Source organism: Anguilla rostrata, chromosome 3 (genome assembly GCF_018555375.3).
Source record: "Anguilla rostrata isolate EN2019 chromosome 3, ASM1855537v3, whole genome shotgun sequence".
Lineage (NCBI taxonomy): Eukaryota > Metazoa > Chordata > Actinopteri > Anguilliformes > Anguillidae > Anguilla > Anguilla rostrata.
The window spans coordinates 34,311,618-34,327,363 of NC_057935.1; the positions used below are offsets into that span (position 1 = coordinate 34,311,618).

The window sequence follows — 15,746 nt, forward strand, 5'->3', positions numbered from 1 at the left end:
TCAGTGCCTAAAATAGGCATTTTCATTTGAAATAGCTTTTTGTCCATATTTTATGCATTTTCTTTGTTCAGTTGCCTATATATTTTAAACAGGCTTGATTTAAATCCGGGCAGATCGTGCCTGTCCATACCTTAATATTTTGTTCAGATCGGCATAGTGTTTCCTTTGGACTAACGAGAGATACTTTAATTTCTGAACTAGATGAAGCCGAGGGTCCAGTAACAGCACCTGGAGTAGCCAAGAAAGGTATGAGGAATGTCCCTGCAATGCATGTACATTTATCTTGTTTAAAATTAAACAACACATTGAATACATTTTTCATCAAGATATTGTCTATTGTGTTGTGTCTTATTAGTATTCAGTGTGTTTGTCAATTGTGTCAATTTTTAAGTTTGTTTTTGTGTAAAAGAATGGGAGAAAATTTGTGGTGTCTGAGAATTCTATGGATTTGTGTATTGTGTTCTCAACTCTTGTCAGTGCCTCTGAATTTTAAGTGTATTAAATAAAACTTTTATTGCCTCAGACAAAACAAGTGCAACACCAAGAGAGGCTCTTAAGCAAAAAGGTAAAATTCATGTTGTGGAGGAAGGGAAATTTGAGATACCATCCTTGAAGAAAGTGACAAGAATATCAAAGGAAAGGGATGAGGAACAGGACATTGTTACACTAAAAAAGGTGTCAAAGGTCTCCTCTCAAGAATTTCAAACAGAACCAGATTTGGCTCTTGGGAAAGATACAAGGGCAGCAAGAATGTCTGAGACAAAAGAAATGATTTGTGATGAAGCTGCAACGGAGTTCATAGCAACCAAAAGCTATGAAGTTGAGGAAGAGATTCAGACATTTAAGATGATCAAAAGAGAAGAAATAAAGCAGAAAGCTGAAGACGATATAGCCATTGATCAGGTACAGTTGAAAAAGCCTTGGGAAATTCCTGGAAAGGATGCTGCTGAGAAACCAAAGTTAACTCTGAAGAAAATCCACACTGATGAAAAAGAATTAGAAAAGGTTGGTATAAAGAAAACTCCCAAGGTTCCTGAAGAGGAAGCACCCAAAGAATCTACTTCAGCCCTGAAGAAAGTGTCAAAACTTAAAACAGAGGGGCAAGACAAAGAAACTGTGAAATTGAAACCATTTGAACGAACAGCCAAACCAGGGACTGTAGAATCAGAAAAAGAGATACAACCAGATAAAACAAAGAAGGAACCCTTTACATTCAAGAGAAGTGATAAACAACAAAAAGATGAAGCAATAAAAGAGCCTGTTCCTGCAGGAAAAAAAGCAGAAAGAATTCCCTCAGATGAAGAAGAAGCGGTGATCCTGAAGCCATTTGATAAAGGTCCTAAAGATGAAAAAGCCAAGGAACCTGGGAAACCTTTGGCAAAAGTCAAAAGCATTCCAACACAGGATCAGGAAAAGGAAAAAGTAGAATTGAAGCCATTTAGAAAGGTGGAACCTGAGAAGATTAAGAAGACAGAATCACCCCTTGAAAAAGAAGGGAAGTCAGCTCCTCCTAAGGCAGTCCCTGTGAAGAAAAGAATAGAAAGTCCAAAGCTGGAGGAAAAGCCAGTGCCACTTCAGAAGGTAAGACGCTCACCAAAAGAGCCTGTGGAAACAGACAAAGGAATACCTCTGAAACCTGTGGAACTCACTAAAAAAGGCCTGGAACCAAAAAAGACTCCTTCACCAAAGGTTGAGAAACCACAGCCAAAAGTAGTTGAGTCAGTTCCTATAGACAGGAAGCCCAGTGGTGACATCACTAAAAAACTACCTCCAACGGTTTCCCAGAAAGATTCCATTGAATCTGTTACATTAAAAAAGGTTCCAAAGAAAGTATCACCACCAGAGGAAACGATTCCTCAAGAGGTTGCCCTGAAAATTGGGAAAGGAAAGGTCCCAGGAATAAAGGAACTGTCTCCTGGATCTGTGCAACTAAGGAAAGTTCCAACACAGCTGGAGGAGGAAGTCTTTGAAGAACAACCTGAGGTTGAGGAGGAGGAAGATGGGGAAACTTGGGGGTGGGAACTGGCTCCTCGTGAAAGTTATGGTTCACCAGAAGAATGCGAAGATGCAGCCTCAGAAGAAGGGGCACTTGAGACTCCAGGAATGAGGGGGGACAGACGAGGTGAGAGAGGGGCTTCCCATCATCACCACTGACTTCCTGTCCAGTGCTTCGGAAAAATATGTTTTACCCCAAATAATCCCCATCGTGTCCATTTTTAATCTTTTTTCAAACCCAACATTTTGTCTGTTCTCATCTGTGTTGCCTGTTGTTGCATGTGTACTGTTTTTATGTTGTCAGTCAAATGTATTTTTTCCATCCATAAAGCTGAGTTTGTTTCACCATTATGTTGTCATGGTAGGTCTAATAGACTATTCCATTAACTGTGCATGGTATGCTTATTTTCATCATTTAGTATCATTTATCCCTGTATCTGTGTCCATATGTTTGCCCATACGAATTGCCTTGTTTGGGGGCTTCGTTTTGTTTTTGGGTTTTATTTAACTTTTAATAATGGTTTTGTATATAATTTGTGATTATATGTGTGGATATTCATTTTGTTCTTCTAACATAGATGGAAAACCCCGAGACGAACAAGGCATAGGAAGAGGCAGAGGCTTAAAACGTAAGTGTGACACACTTTGTTTAATTTCATGTTGATTTTCATATGCACTGCCGCTCGTATGCTGTCTTGCAAAATGTAAATTTAATTTAGTAATGTGAGTAAGTTTTGTGGCACCTTTATAATTTCACATTCTTTGAATCTTATATTTTCACAAAATACTCTTTTTTTAACTGTTAAAATATTTATAGTTAATAAATATATAGTTCATAAATGACCAGACAGTCATTATATCCCTATCTACAGCTTTACACCTTGAAAAATACAGAAGAAATTGCATGCAAATTGGAGTTCTTCAAACATTATAAGTTGTGATGCCTGTACGCAGTTGTACAGATTGCATATTTCCATGTGACGTTATGCTGAATGTGCATTTGGAGAATAGCCAGGTATTTAAGAAAGCATATAATGAATCTGTTGTGATGTGGATTTCTCTTACCTTGTATACGAAAATCAGGTTGAAAGTTCGGCCTGCCCATAAACACCAGCTGACTTGCAAGTGTGTGTTGAATTTTTGTCCTGAAAATGAGTAATGTGTTCATATCTGAATTTCAGCAAAACAAACCCCCTCCCCTGGTGATGGTGACAAGAGAAAAGGTCTGAAGCCTGGTGCAGGAGGTGACAAACCCCCAGGGGATTCACCATTTGGATTCCAGCTCAAGGCTGTGCCACTGAAGTTTGTGAAAGAGCTAAAAGACATTGTGTTACAGGAAGCTGAGTCAATTGGCTCCTCAGCTGTTTTTGAGTGTCAGATCTCACCCTCTACTGCTATCACCACATGGATGAAGGATGGAAGCAACTTGAGGGAGAGCCCCAAACACAAATTTACTTCAGATGGCAAGGATCGTAAGCTGGCAATTATTGATGTCCAGCTCTCTGACACTGGAGAATACACGTGTGTTGGCAAGCTTGGCAATAAAGAAAAAACATCTGTTGCCAAACTCATTGTTGAAGGTATTTTAGTTGTATGCATACTCTTATGTAGTTTACCCTGTAAAATTCACCACAAAAAACATTGAAAGAAAATAAGAATATTAAAATAGTATGACATTACTTATTTCATTTTAAAGTTATTCATTTATGTTTATCTTCATAATTAAGCATTTGACAAAGCCTTTTAACAGTATGTTTTGAGAACTGTCCCTTACGATGTAAACTCTTTTGTAGAACTACCTGTCAGATTCACAAAAACCCTGGAAGATGAGATTACTGTAATCAAGGGACAACCTATGTACTTGACCTGTGAGTTGAGCAAAGACAGAGAGGTGGTATGGAAGAAGAATGGTAAGCCTCTCAAGAACATCGCAGGCAAGCTGGCGATCAATGAAATTGGACTGGCGCGTGCTGTAACAATCCAGGATGCTGGTGATGATGATTCTGGCGTTTACACATGCGTGTGTGAAAACATCAAGACTGAAGGAGCTGTCAAAGTCATTGGTATATTATGACAACTAAATAGAATTTATATAAATAATAATGAATCTGAGTTTAGCCATGATCTGTCTGTTCGTTATATGTTTCTCCAACTATTATTTGCTTTGCAGAAATCATTAGAGATTGGTTGGCGAAACCATTAAGGGACCAGCATGTGAAACCCAAGGCCACTGCCACCTTCAAATGTGAACTGTTTAAGGACACTCCAAACTGGAAATGGTTTAAAGGAGATGAGGAGATTCCTAGTGAACCTACCAATAAGACAGAAGTAAAGAAGGACGGGAAGGATCTCATTCTGACCATTAAAAATGCTGCTCCTGACGATGTTGGGGAATATGCTGTGGTGGTTGAAGGCCGCAGATACCCAGCAAAGCTAACTCTTGGAGGTCAGGGGCAAATCACATTAAAGGGTTGACTTTACAATCTTGTGAGACATAATATTTGTGTTGATATGATTTTCAAACTTTACTCATGAAATTATGTTTCTGTTATTGTTACAGAACGTGAAGCCGAGATCTTGAAGCCCCTCTCTAGCGTGGAGGTCTATGAGAAAGAGAGTGCCAGCTTTGATACAGAAATTTCTGAAGAGGATGTTCCTGGAGAATGGAAACTTAAAGGGCAGATTTTGACTAGATCACCAGTAAGAAATTCTTTCATAACTTTGAAATCCATTTCATTAAAAATTTCTCAACGTGAATAGATTTTCATATTTATTTGAATATGTCCATAAATTATTGTATGATGTATCAATGTATGAAGTTAATGGGTTTTTTCATCTTTGTATTACTCTTTATGTTAGACCTGTGATATCAAAGCAGAGGGCAAGAAGCGTTTCCTTACTCTTAAAAATCTTCAAGTTGACCAGTCTGGTGAAGTCTCTTACCAAGCTCTGAATGCAGTAACAACTGCACTTCTCACCGTCAAAGGTAATCAAATAAGAAAACTGACATTTTTCAGTCATGATGAACAAAACAAAAAAAGTACAATTACAATTTTGTATTCTTTCCTTGCAGAAATTGAAATGGACTTTACTGTCCCATTAAAGGACGTGACAGTGCTTGAAAAGAAGCAGGCTAAGTTTGAGTGCACTATTACAAGAGATGTACCCAAAGTAATATGGACGAAGGGATCTGAAATTATTACATCTGGAAAGAAGTATGAGATCATTGATGATGGGAAGAAACATATGCTGATCATCAATAATTCTGACTTTGATGATGAGGGACATTATGCTATTGAGGCCTTGGGCAAAAAGTCAATAGCCAAACTTACAGTGCAAGGTACGTGTATGTTTGATAGGTCAATGTGTGCTCACTACAGCAACAAAGAAGAACTTCAACATATTTGTTGCTTAACCATAGTGCCATGTGTACAAAAACAAATCCAGGGTGATTTTGTTTCAAGTGGTACTTGTACTGTAATTTTAAGTCTCACTCTTCATCATTATGTACTCTTGGAGTCTCACAAAGAACACATAATTATTATTATTGATGTTCTTCATAACTCGAAAGACAAAGTTCAATAATTCCATTTGATGAACTACGTTGTTGTGTATATATGTGGTTTGGTGTTGTGTGAATCATACCACATCCCAAAATTTGATCACAATTCCATCTTCCATCTCCATCTCAAGAACCCCAAATGGGGCTCTAGTTCCATATAACTAAATCTGTTCAACGTTGAACTAATATTATAGGTATCAGGCTCAGCTTCATCACACCTTTAATGGACCAAACTGTGAAGGAAGGTAAAACGGCTCAGTTTGAGGTTGAGCTTTCTCATGACAATGTACCGGTGACATGGTACAGAAATGAAACAAAAATTCATCCAAGCCGAACTGTACTTACTCATGTTGATGGAAAGAAACATATATTAGAAATCCAAGAAGTCACTCTAGATGACACCTGCCAAATTAAGGCAGAGGCTAAAGGAAAATCTACAGTTGCTAAGCTGATGGTGATAGGTAACTTCAGTTCCATCTGTTTCTCTTTTTTTCCTCCGTAGATGTTAGACTTTGTGCTGTGGTAGATTCTACTTAATATAGATTGCATGTTATTAATGTACTTCTTTATTTGTGTGCTGTGTCACATGGAACCCAGGATGACATTGTGTTGTATACATCCTATGTACCTTATAGAAATACATTTGCATCATACATATTGGTGACTTATGACTTTCTTATTTCAGAGGGAGATGCGTACTTCACAGTTAAGTTGCAAGACTATACTGCAGTTGAGAAAGATGATGTCATTCTGGACTGTGAGTTGAGCAGGGATGTGCCAGTGAAGTGGTACCATAATGACACCGAAATCAAAGCTTCTAAGATGGTCACTATGAAGGCTGAAGGCAAACGTAGAATCCTTACTATTAAGAGAGTGGCAGACAAAGATAAGGGTTTATACAAGTGCGACTGTGGAACAGACAAGACAATGGCAAATATTACCATTGAGGGTAAGTACTTAAGGCTTTTCTAATGTAAAATGCAAAATAAAAATGTTAATTTGTGTTGTTTTTATATTGACTGCTTCCACCTTTCACTTTCAGCTCGTGATATCAAGGTGGTCCGCCCCATGTATGGTGTGGAGCTCTTTGATGGAGAGACAGCTCGATTTGAGGTGGAAATCTCTGAGCCTGATGTCCACGGCCAATGGAAACTGAAGGGAGAAGTCCTGACACCTTCTCCTGTACGGCTAGTAGCTTTTAAACTAATATTCTTACTGATCTTTATAACGTGCTTCATATGACGCATGATTTATGTCAGAATTTGGGAAATACATTGAGCCCAGTACAGAAATGGGCAGAAGGCTAGACCAGGCTAGAAGGCTAGACTCACAATTTTGTTCATGTACTTTAACTTTAAAACAGCTGTCTGAAAATGCATTGAATATTAATAAGAGCAACAACCACAATAATAATAATAATGATAATAATAACAATAATAATGTTTAATTTTAGTATACTGTCCAAACACATGTTGAGCATTTTCAGTGTTTTCTCAGCACTGCACCATTGAATTATAATTCAACTCCAAAATTGTTGTGATTGTAATGAAGTAATTATGCAGACTGGATTATTCATGAATTCATGACGTTTGCATTGCATTGCAATATATCTTTATATTGATATAAATGGCATTTATTCATTAATTCATAAAATAGTTTTCTCTCCATGTAAAGAAACCATTTTCACTAAAACATATTGACACTTTAATAACACATCATCCTTCTCTGCATATATACCGTATAAGCTACATGTCGGAGTTGCAAGACAACATTGACAAATGAATCAGTATAAACGTCAGGGTTTTTGCATTGCACAAGCAATATTAATGAAATTTCATGTTGCTATTAACTTTGGAAGGGTTATTGTGCTACTGATCTTTTCCGTATTCTGCAAGTATTTTATTCATGTGATTAACTTGTGTGTTTGATTTGATGTTATACACAGCACAAGTGAAAAGCTAGTATACTATTAGCATACTAAGTATGCTTGAAGTAGTTAAAGAATGATGAAAGTATATTTTTGTATTATATTTATATTTTTATTTTATAATTATTTTATTTTATTAAAATACACCAAAAAATAGTACATTTAAAATTATGCTTTGTTTTGCTTCGAGTTATGGGGGCCCCTGTGTGCCACCTTCTCAAATAGTAAATGGACACAAGTAATTATAGTTTAAATTATTTAATTAGTTCTTAATTTATTTGTTATATTTAGTATTTTGCTCACAAATCACAGATTTATTATTTTATTTTTTATATTTATTTAATTTCACCACTTTTTAGTATTTTCCTTCTTCTGTTTCCTATTTTCTTGCTCCAATATTATATTTGAGAATGTGGCACATTCTGGCCACGATATTATAATGAGGTGACGACGTCTGTCAATCAAGCAGCATCGGTGAACAGACAGAGCAGCAATCGAGTACAGATCACACAGGCGACAGCAGTTTTCTTCAGGATGAAATTGCTAAGAGGTTGTCGATATCAAGGTCGTGTGATACCGTCCCCTGGCAAATCTCCTCTGGAACCTGTTAGAACCTGTGCAAAATATCGCTAAAAGGAATACAGATCCCCTCTCCTCACCCCACCGGCATAATGGAGGCATATGCTGAATTTGTTCAGGAATTAGGCTACATCTCTTAGCGGATGAAATAGAAGGACACCGTATTCCTTTTAGCGATATTTTGCACAGGTTCGAACAGGTTTCAGAGGAGATTTGCCAGGCGTCGGCATCACACAATCTCGATATCGACAACCTAGCATGGAGGAATTTATAAGATGTACGATTCCAACTACAACGGCAACTGTACCCACATCCTGGTCAGCCGCAGTGCAACATATCACTATCAGCATTGCGACCATATGTCAGTTTTTGGCCTGAGGGCTCCTGAAATAGCGGGTTTATTTGGAGGAGTGTCAACAAGAATTTCCCATCGTAAATATGGTAAATTATGGTAACATTAGGAAGCTAGCTACCAGATTACCCGGCTAGGCTAAATAAGCTAGCTAACGTTAGCTAGCCATGAAGGGATGAGATGGGCATACTATCACACAACTCCTTTGATTTTGTTTGTCTGGCATTCATTTCTGATAAGTGGTTATTTGCTGATTTTGTTTGTCTGGCTGATAATTGGCTATTTATTTTCATTTTACCTTTTAGTGCTTGTACGATCTAGGACCCGCAGGTATGGGCAATTTCATCCTGAAGAAAACTGCTGTCGCCTGTGTGATCTGTACTCGATTGCTCTGTCTGTCCACCGACGCTGCTTAGACCTCGTCACCTCATTATAATATCGTGGCCCGAATGTGCCACATTCTCAAATATAATATTGGAACAAGAAAATAGGAAATAGAAGAAGCAAAATACTAAATAGATATATAATGATAATAATATTGGAGCAAGAAAATAGGAAATAGAAGAAGAAAAATACTAAATAGAAATACAATGAATATAATATTGGAGCAAGAAAATAGGAAATAGAAGAAGGAAAATACAAAAAAAGTGGTGAAATTTAAATAAATATAAAAAATAAAATAATAAATCTGTGATTTGTGAGCAAAATACTAAATACAGCAAATAAATTAAGCACTAATTAAATAATTTAAATTATATTTATTTGTGTCCATTTACTATTTGAGAAGGTGGCACACAGGGGCCCCCATACAAGGAAATACACTTAAATTAATACATTTCTTATCATATTGAAACAAATGTATACTTGATTGTCATGTCAACTTCAGTGTATTATTAAGAGGTATATTTTAAATCAGTACACAAAAAAGAGCTTTAAAACTTGATCTATTTTCAAAGATTCAAATGTTTTGACTCCATATTACAGCAAATCACTTTAAATTATTATCACATTGATCTTTACAAATATATATGAATTTCAGGTGTATATTTCATTTTTTTATTTGATGATGTTATAATGTATCTCCCTTATCATACACTTTTGGGTCTGGAAGTAGAGTAGCCAGCCATCCAGCCATCACCACTGAATGTTACTATCCTACTGTTCAGTGTTCTTCACACGACGTGTTAACTAAGAACGTTGACAAAATCATTAGATCAATTTTGAGGGAGATATAACATTCTGCTGAGTAAAAACTACCAGTTTGTTAGATGTATTGTTATGGAATATACACTCCTGGGCAAAAAAAAATGGGCCAAGCCCAAAATGGCAAAATATTAAGCTTTTAATAGTCTTAATAACAAATCATTGATCAGAAAATTAGCAAGAATTAAACAAATGCACTCCTGAGACCTCCTGTGCCACCATTTGCTCCTTTACTTTTGCTGCAGTGAACTGTTTGGGGAAATTCACTTATACAGTGGACAAATTAACATAATGTCAAATAAAACAGTCATGTTTTGTATTTGGTAGCATATCATTTGCATGCCATGACTTCCTGATGTCTGTGACCTATCAACATCATCCGAGTCTATATATCTTATTTTCAGGTTGTCCTGCAAGCAATACAAAAACTCTTTGCACTTGAATGGGTCTCTATGGGAATTAGGGGGTGGGACTAGATTCAGATGTAAATTATGCTGATACAGTATGGAACACATTTGTTGGCTAAATGGCTTTAAGTCATCAAGGGTCCAAGGTATCAAATGAGCCTCAAACCACTGTGCTGCTGCCAGATATGCGGTAGATACTACAAGCATTGTTTCTCCTGAATAATTTTTCCATTGAGTTCAACAGGAAAATTTATCAGGAGAAACAATGCTTGTAGTGTCTACTGCATATCTGGCAGCAGCATGGTGGTTTGAGGCTCATTTGATACCTTGGACCCTAAGTACATTTAAATGCATTTTTTCACTTCACATATGCTTACAATTTAAGCATTTGCTTTGTTATGATTTACAGGATATTGAAATTATTGAAGACGGCCCCAAGCATGTCTTAACATTATACAACTGCAAGATCCCCCAGTCAGGAGAAGTGGTATTCCAGGCTGCCAATGCCAAGTGTGCAGCCAATCTAAAAGTGAAAGGTACTCTTTCAAGAACCTTGCAAGTGCAGTTCTTGCAGTGGAGCAATTACAATTAGTATGATATTGTTACTATGATAGTATATAAACATTTTTTCTTTATGAATTTCAGAGCTCCCACTCACCTTCATAACCCCTCTGTCTGATGTGAAAGTATATGAGAAGGATGAGGCGAGATTTGAGTGTGAAGTGTCTCGGGAAGCCAAGTCCTTCCGCTGGCTTAAAGGAACACAGGAGGTGAAAACTGATGAGAAGTTTGAAATTCACCATGAGGGAAAGAGGCATACTCTGGTGGTGAAATATGCTGCATATGAAGATGAAGCAAAGTATATGTTTGAGGCTGAGGACAAGAGAACCACTGGCAAACTGATTATTCAAGGTAATGCAATGCAATTACATTTCATTGCAGGCATTTAGCAGACGCTCTTATTCAGAGCGACTTACACAACTTTTAAATAGTTTGCATCCATTTATACAACTGGATACCGAAGCAATGCAGGTTAAGTACCTTGCTACAACGGCAGTGTCCTATCCAGGAATCGAACCTTTGACCTTTTAGGTTTCAAGACCAGTTCTTTACCAATCTTCAATACTTTAGTGTTTGAGGTTCGCCTTACCCTGCATGTCTGAAAATGGGCTGTAGATACATTGTGAATTGCATGAGTGTATCTGCATTTATTTTGTAACATTTTTCACCTCTTAGGAATTCGCCTTGAGTTTATCAAGCCCATTAGAGATGTGACAGTCAAAGAGCGTGAGACTGCAGAGTTCAGTGTTGAACTGTCTCATGAGAAGGTCCCAGTCACCTGGTACAAAAATGATGTTCGTCTCCACCCAAGCAAAGTGGTGCACATGTCAGAGGATGGCAAGACCCACACCCTGGCCTTCAAAGAGGTGTCCATTGATGACACTTCCATGATTAAGGCAGAGGCAATGGGAAAAAGCTCAGAGGCTATGCTTACTGTCCTTGGTAAGTAATGATTTACCTTGTTTTCAGTGTGTGTCAATGTACATTCACATACTGAGCTCATGTATATAAATTATATCATGCATCTTTTTACAAGCATTGACATTTCATTGACCAGTATGTTTAAACACAAATCATACTTTACTTTATTCAGTTTAATTTTACAGGGACAGTGCACATTAATAAACATTTCTGTAAATGTGCCAGTTTAGCCAGCATGGCTAATTTTCAACTGTAGTCCCTGGGCAGGTACATGAAAAACAACAAATACAAAATACAAATTCAGACATAATACAAATACATTAAAACAAAGATTGTTATGCATAAAACAGACAGCACATATGTTGGGATACTTTGTTTTGCTTATGCAATTTTTCTATTTCTGGAGGTGTGAGGACCGTTGGACATTTGAAGGAGTTGTGGGGGTTTATGAAGAATAATATGAAATAAAAAGTTATATTTGTCACATAATATAAGTTAATAATGATTTTAGGTAATAGAAACAGTATTGTCACAGTTGACACATGAAAATAATTCATGTCTAGATTAGTTACTTGAAATATTTAGTTGGAATATTAGGAGAGCACGTTGCATGCAGGAAACAAGACTATGCTCTCTGGGAACTTTGTCAAACAAAAAATGTGTATCACTGCAGATACATGAGCTGAAGCTATTTCCGCTTAAGACCAGAGGAGAACTTGCTTTTCACTCATCCCAAAATCTTGTGCTCATTGGTGAACTTTTTTTTATTTGTGCTTCACAGAGGGCGAGCCGTACTTCATTACCAAATTGCAGGATTACACTGCTGTTGAGAAGGATGAAGTTGTGCTAGTGTGTGAGCTAAGCAAGCCTGCTGCAGAAGTGAAATGGTTCAAAGATGGCAAGGAGATCACCCCCTCAAAGAATGTCTTGATGAAATCAGATGGCAAGAAGCGTATACTTATTGTAAAGAAGGCAGAAAAGGGCAACATTGGTGAATACACCTGTGACTGCGGCTCTGACAAGACCACTGCTAAACTTAACATCGAGGGTTTGTATTCGAATCTAATGTTACCTAAATTGGGCATGAACAGAATGCGGAGTACATTGTTTTTTGTCAATGGAAATCTTTATCTTTGTGTTTTTTGTTTGACCTACAGAACGTGATATCAAGATCATCCGTCCTCTGTACAGTGTAGAGGTGACAGAAACAGAAACTGCTCGCTTTGAGACAGAGATCTCAGAGGAGGATGTCCACGGTCACTGGAAGCTCAAAGGAGAGGCCCTTCACCAGTCTCCTGTATGTGATTTTATGGATTAATGCATACTAAACATTAAAACCGTACTAACTGATTATCCTTTATGTAGTTTACATTAAATTGCCATTTTTGGTGTTACTCTGTAAACAAGTAGTTTGTAATAAAAGTAATATTTTTACATTGCATGTTACAAAAACTTAAAAGTAAAGTAATGCATTTGTGTGAAAAGCATGACACAAAGACAGTAGTTGTTTAAACTTTGTAAACTGGCTCCAGTCTATTTAACTTATTATTTTTCTTTATATTTTACTCTTAAAGGACTGTGAAATAAAGGAAGAAGGAACCAAACACTTTCTTATCCTGTACAATGTGAGGATGGACCAGGCTGGCACTGTAGACTTCCAGGCTGCCAATGCTAAATCCAGCGCTCAGCTTAGAGTTAAAGGTGAGGCTGATAAAGCATAGACACACAGCCACATCATATCATGTGTCTGATATATTCTTACCAAGCCTCTAAATCTTAACTGTAAATATTTAACTTTTTGACTTTATGAAATCATTCTGCATATGTTTGTAAATGCTCAAGTACGAACCAGCCAAACAACAGAAAATTGTCCTGGTACATCTGAGCAATTTAAAGCCTGTTTCTGATATGACTTTATAGGAGTGACAACAATTTGCATGAACCAAATGTATTTATCCAGTCCTTTTGTTTTGTTTCAACCCTTAAATTGTCCAATTGCTTGACTAAAAAACAAAATGTGTATATCATGACAGAAATGACAAACACATTAAGGAGGATTAGAGATATGTACACATTATATTATGACATGTAACTTCTGTAACTACTAAGGTACACACTTCATATCCAAAAAGTCATTTCTCAGAGCTATTGCCACACATGCAATGCTTAGTTGTGAAATACAAACCATTACAATAATGTTGGCTTTCATATACGTTGGGTAACTTGCTTGATAGTTTTCTTTCCTTGGAAGATTCTGGCAGCTTGATTGACAGCAACAGATGGGCAAACATAGTGGCCTTGCGGGGGTGGGCCAATGGCCAATCAGGTGTCACAGCTATTTTAGAAGCTGCATGCCTTATCTAGAGTGGGTGGCAAGTGATTGGCAGAGCAACAACATCCCTGTCTTCAAAGTTTTCTGCTGACCATATACAACTTGAGGAAACTGCAAACATGCAAATGAAGGAGGCCCCCCAATGTCACCCAGAGTGAGAAACCCCAGCTGTCCTGGAGGGTTACCAACTCCATAGCAGTGGCCTTCATCTCATGGGGACAGTGAAAATGAGGATTTGCAGCTGAGGAAGTATTGTTTTCTTTCGGATTCTTGGGAATAAACTAAAAATGTCTTCTCTTCAATCCAAAGCACGGGTGATTGGCCTGCTGCGGCCACTCAGGGATGTTACCGTTACTGCGGGGGAGACCGCCACCTTTGACTGCGAACTCTCCTATGAAGGGATTCAAGTGGAATGGTTCCTTGGGAGCACAAAGCTGGAGCCAAGCGACAGAGTAAGTTTTTTTTTATTACCATCATTACAGCATTTATAATCAAAGTAAAGGAATTAACTAATAGGAACCCTCTGAACAATATAGGCTGCTTGTAATATAAGCTGCAAATGCTAATTGTTGGTTTGTTTACTTTACTCCACCTTTATTGATTATAAATGGGCCTTCTGTACTTTCCTGATTATATCACATCTTTGTATTCCTGAGAGAAACACTGATGTTCCCCACTTCTGCAGGCCGCTCTGGATAAGAGCTTTTACTTAATGATTGTTATGTAATGTAATGCTTGACAAGGTAATTAAAATTCTCACATATTAGTACCTAATTTCATAACCAGGTTTTTAATTTTGGAATTTCTCATAATGCAATGTTGAAGAATCACCTGCGCAATTTATTCCGTTTACACAATATAATAATCACACTTTCACAGCTCATTCTTAATAGTCTTTGATATGCTTCCTGCATGCCAGTTTCACCTTAATGGCTTCTGCATATAAGGATGTGGGAATTCCATTTGAGCACTTGATCCGCATTTTGAGATAACACAGGGGGCTGTTCTGCCCTGCTAGCGTTCCTCTGGTTATTTTTAACTGCTTCAAGTGTTTGTGTCTAAGAGCAAAGGCTAGCAGAGCAGTTTGAATTCAAATTGCATATTATCAAACATTTTCAATATGTACCAGGTTTTTTGTATTAATTTTCCTACTCATGAATTTCAATGTATTTTTGTGATTGGCTTGGTCTTATTGGCTTGCTGTATTTAGTGAAGTTTAATGTATATTTGTTGTATAATTTTTATTGATAATTGTCTTGTTAGGGCCTTTGTAGAGGAGGAAATGCAATTTTAGGTAGTTTATTGCAATTGTTGTTTAACAATGCTTTACATTTATGTTTTCCCATATGGTATTTGTGCACTCAATATAGAAGCATACAGTTATGTATGTTTATATCTGTGTATGTATATATGTATATATATATATATATACATACATACATACACACACACACATTTTTGCCCAGAGAACTGCCGCTCGCTGGATATTTTCTCTTTTTCGGACCATTCTCTGTAAACCCTAGAGATGGTTGTGCGAGAAAATCCCAGGAGTTTTTGAAATATTCAAACCAGCCCATCTGGCACCAGTAACCATGACACGTTCAGAGTCTCTTAAATCACCTTTCTTGCCCATTCTAATGCTTGGTTTGAACTTCAGCAGATCGTCTTGACCATGTCTACATGCCTAAATGCATTGAGTTGCTGCCACGTGATTGGCTGATTAGATATTTGCGTTAATGAGCAGTTGAACAGGTGTACCTAATGAAGTGGCCGGTGAGTGTATATATATATATATATATATATATATATATATATATATATATATTAGGGCTGTCAAATTAACGCATTATTTTGATTAATTAATTCATGATTTAATTCATTATAAAGTGACGCGTTCAAAAAATAAC

The 15,746-nt window shown here is 37.1% G+C and overlaps 3 protein-coding genes across 3 annotated transcripts in view; 2 read left to right on the top strand and 1 right to left on the bottom strand.

Annotated features, from left to right (window-relative positions):
• The window catches only part of zc3h15 (zinc finger CCCH-type containing 15), a 454,134-nt gene that overhangs the window by 34,555 nt on the left and 403,833 nt on the right, over window positions 1-15,746 (bottom strand). The window lies entirely within an intron of this gene.
• LOC135249677 (titin-like) overlaps window positions 1-15,746 on the top strand; it is a 49,002-nt gene that overhangs the window by 23,741 nt on the left and 9,515 nt on the right. Inside the window, exons 11-27 of the mRNA XM_064325193.1 lie at window positions 202-246; window positions 2,574-2,624; window positions 3,177-3,575; window positions 3,789-4,058; window positions 4,166-4,441; window positions 4,556-4,695; window positions 4,855-4,981; window positions 5,069-5,335; window positions 6,243-6,506; window positions 6,600-6,739; window positions 10,435-10,561; window positions 10,671-10,937; window positions 11,262-11,528; window positions 12,289-12,555; window positions 12,665-12,804; window positions 13,082-13,208; window positions 14,149-14,291. Coding sequence (XP_064181263.1) covers window positions 202-246; window positions 2,574-2,624; window positions 3,177-3,575; window positions 3,789-4,058; window positions 4,166-4,441; window positions 4,556-4,695; window positions 4,855-4,981; window positions 5,069-5,335; window positions 6,243-6,506; window positions 6,600-6,739; window positions 10,435-10,561; window positions 10,671-10,937; window positions 11,262-11,528; window positions 12,289-12,555; window positions 12,665-12,804; window positions 13,082-13,208; window positions 14,149-14,291 — 3,317 coding nt within the window. The remainder of the gene's footprint in view (window positions 1-201; window positions 247-2,573; window positions 2,625-3,176; window positions 3,576-3,788; window positions 4,059-4,165; window positions 4,442-4,555; window positions 4,696-4,854; window positions 4,982-5,068; window positions 5,336-6,242; window positions 6,507-6,599; window positions 6,740-10,434; window positions 10,562-10,670; window positions 10,938-11,261; window positions 11,529-12,288; window positions 12,556-12,664; window positions 12,805-13,081; window positions 13,209-14,148; window positions 14,292-15,746) is intronic.
• LOC135250708 (proteoglycan 4-like) lies at window positions 372-2,397 on the top strand. Its single transcript, XM_064327300.1, has one exon. The coding sequence runs from the start codon at window positions 751-753 to the stop codon at window positions 2,152-2,154; it is 1,404 nt and encodes a 467-aa protein (XP_064183370.1). The 5' UTR covers window positions 372-750; the 3' UTR covers window positions 2,155-2,397.

Excerpts from the sequence above, each read along its gene's own strand:
- LOC135250708 (XM_064327300.1), top strand. The coding sequence starts at position 751 with ATGTCTGAGACAAAAGAAATGATTTGTGATGAAGCTGCAACGGAGTTC.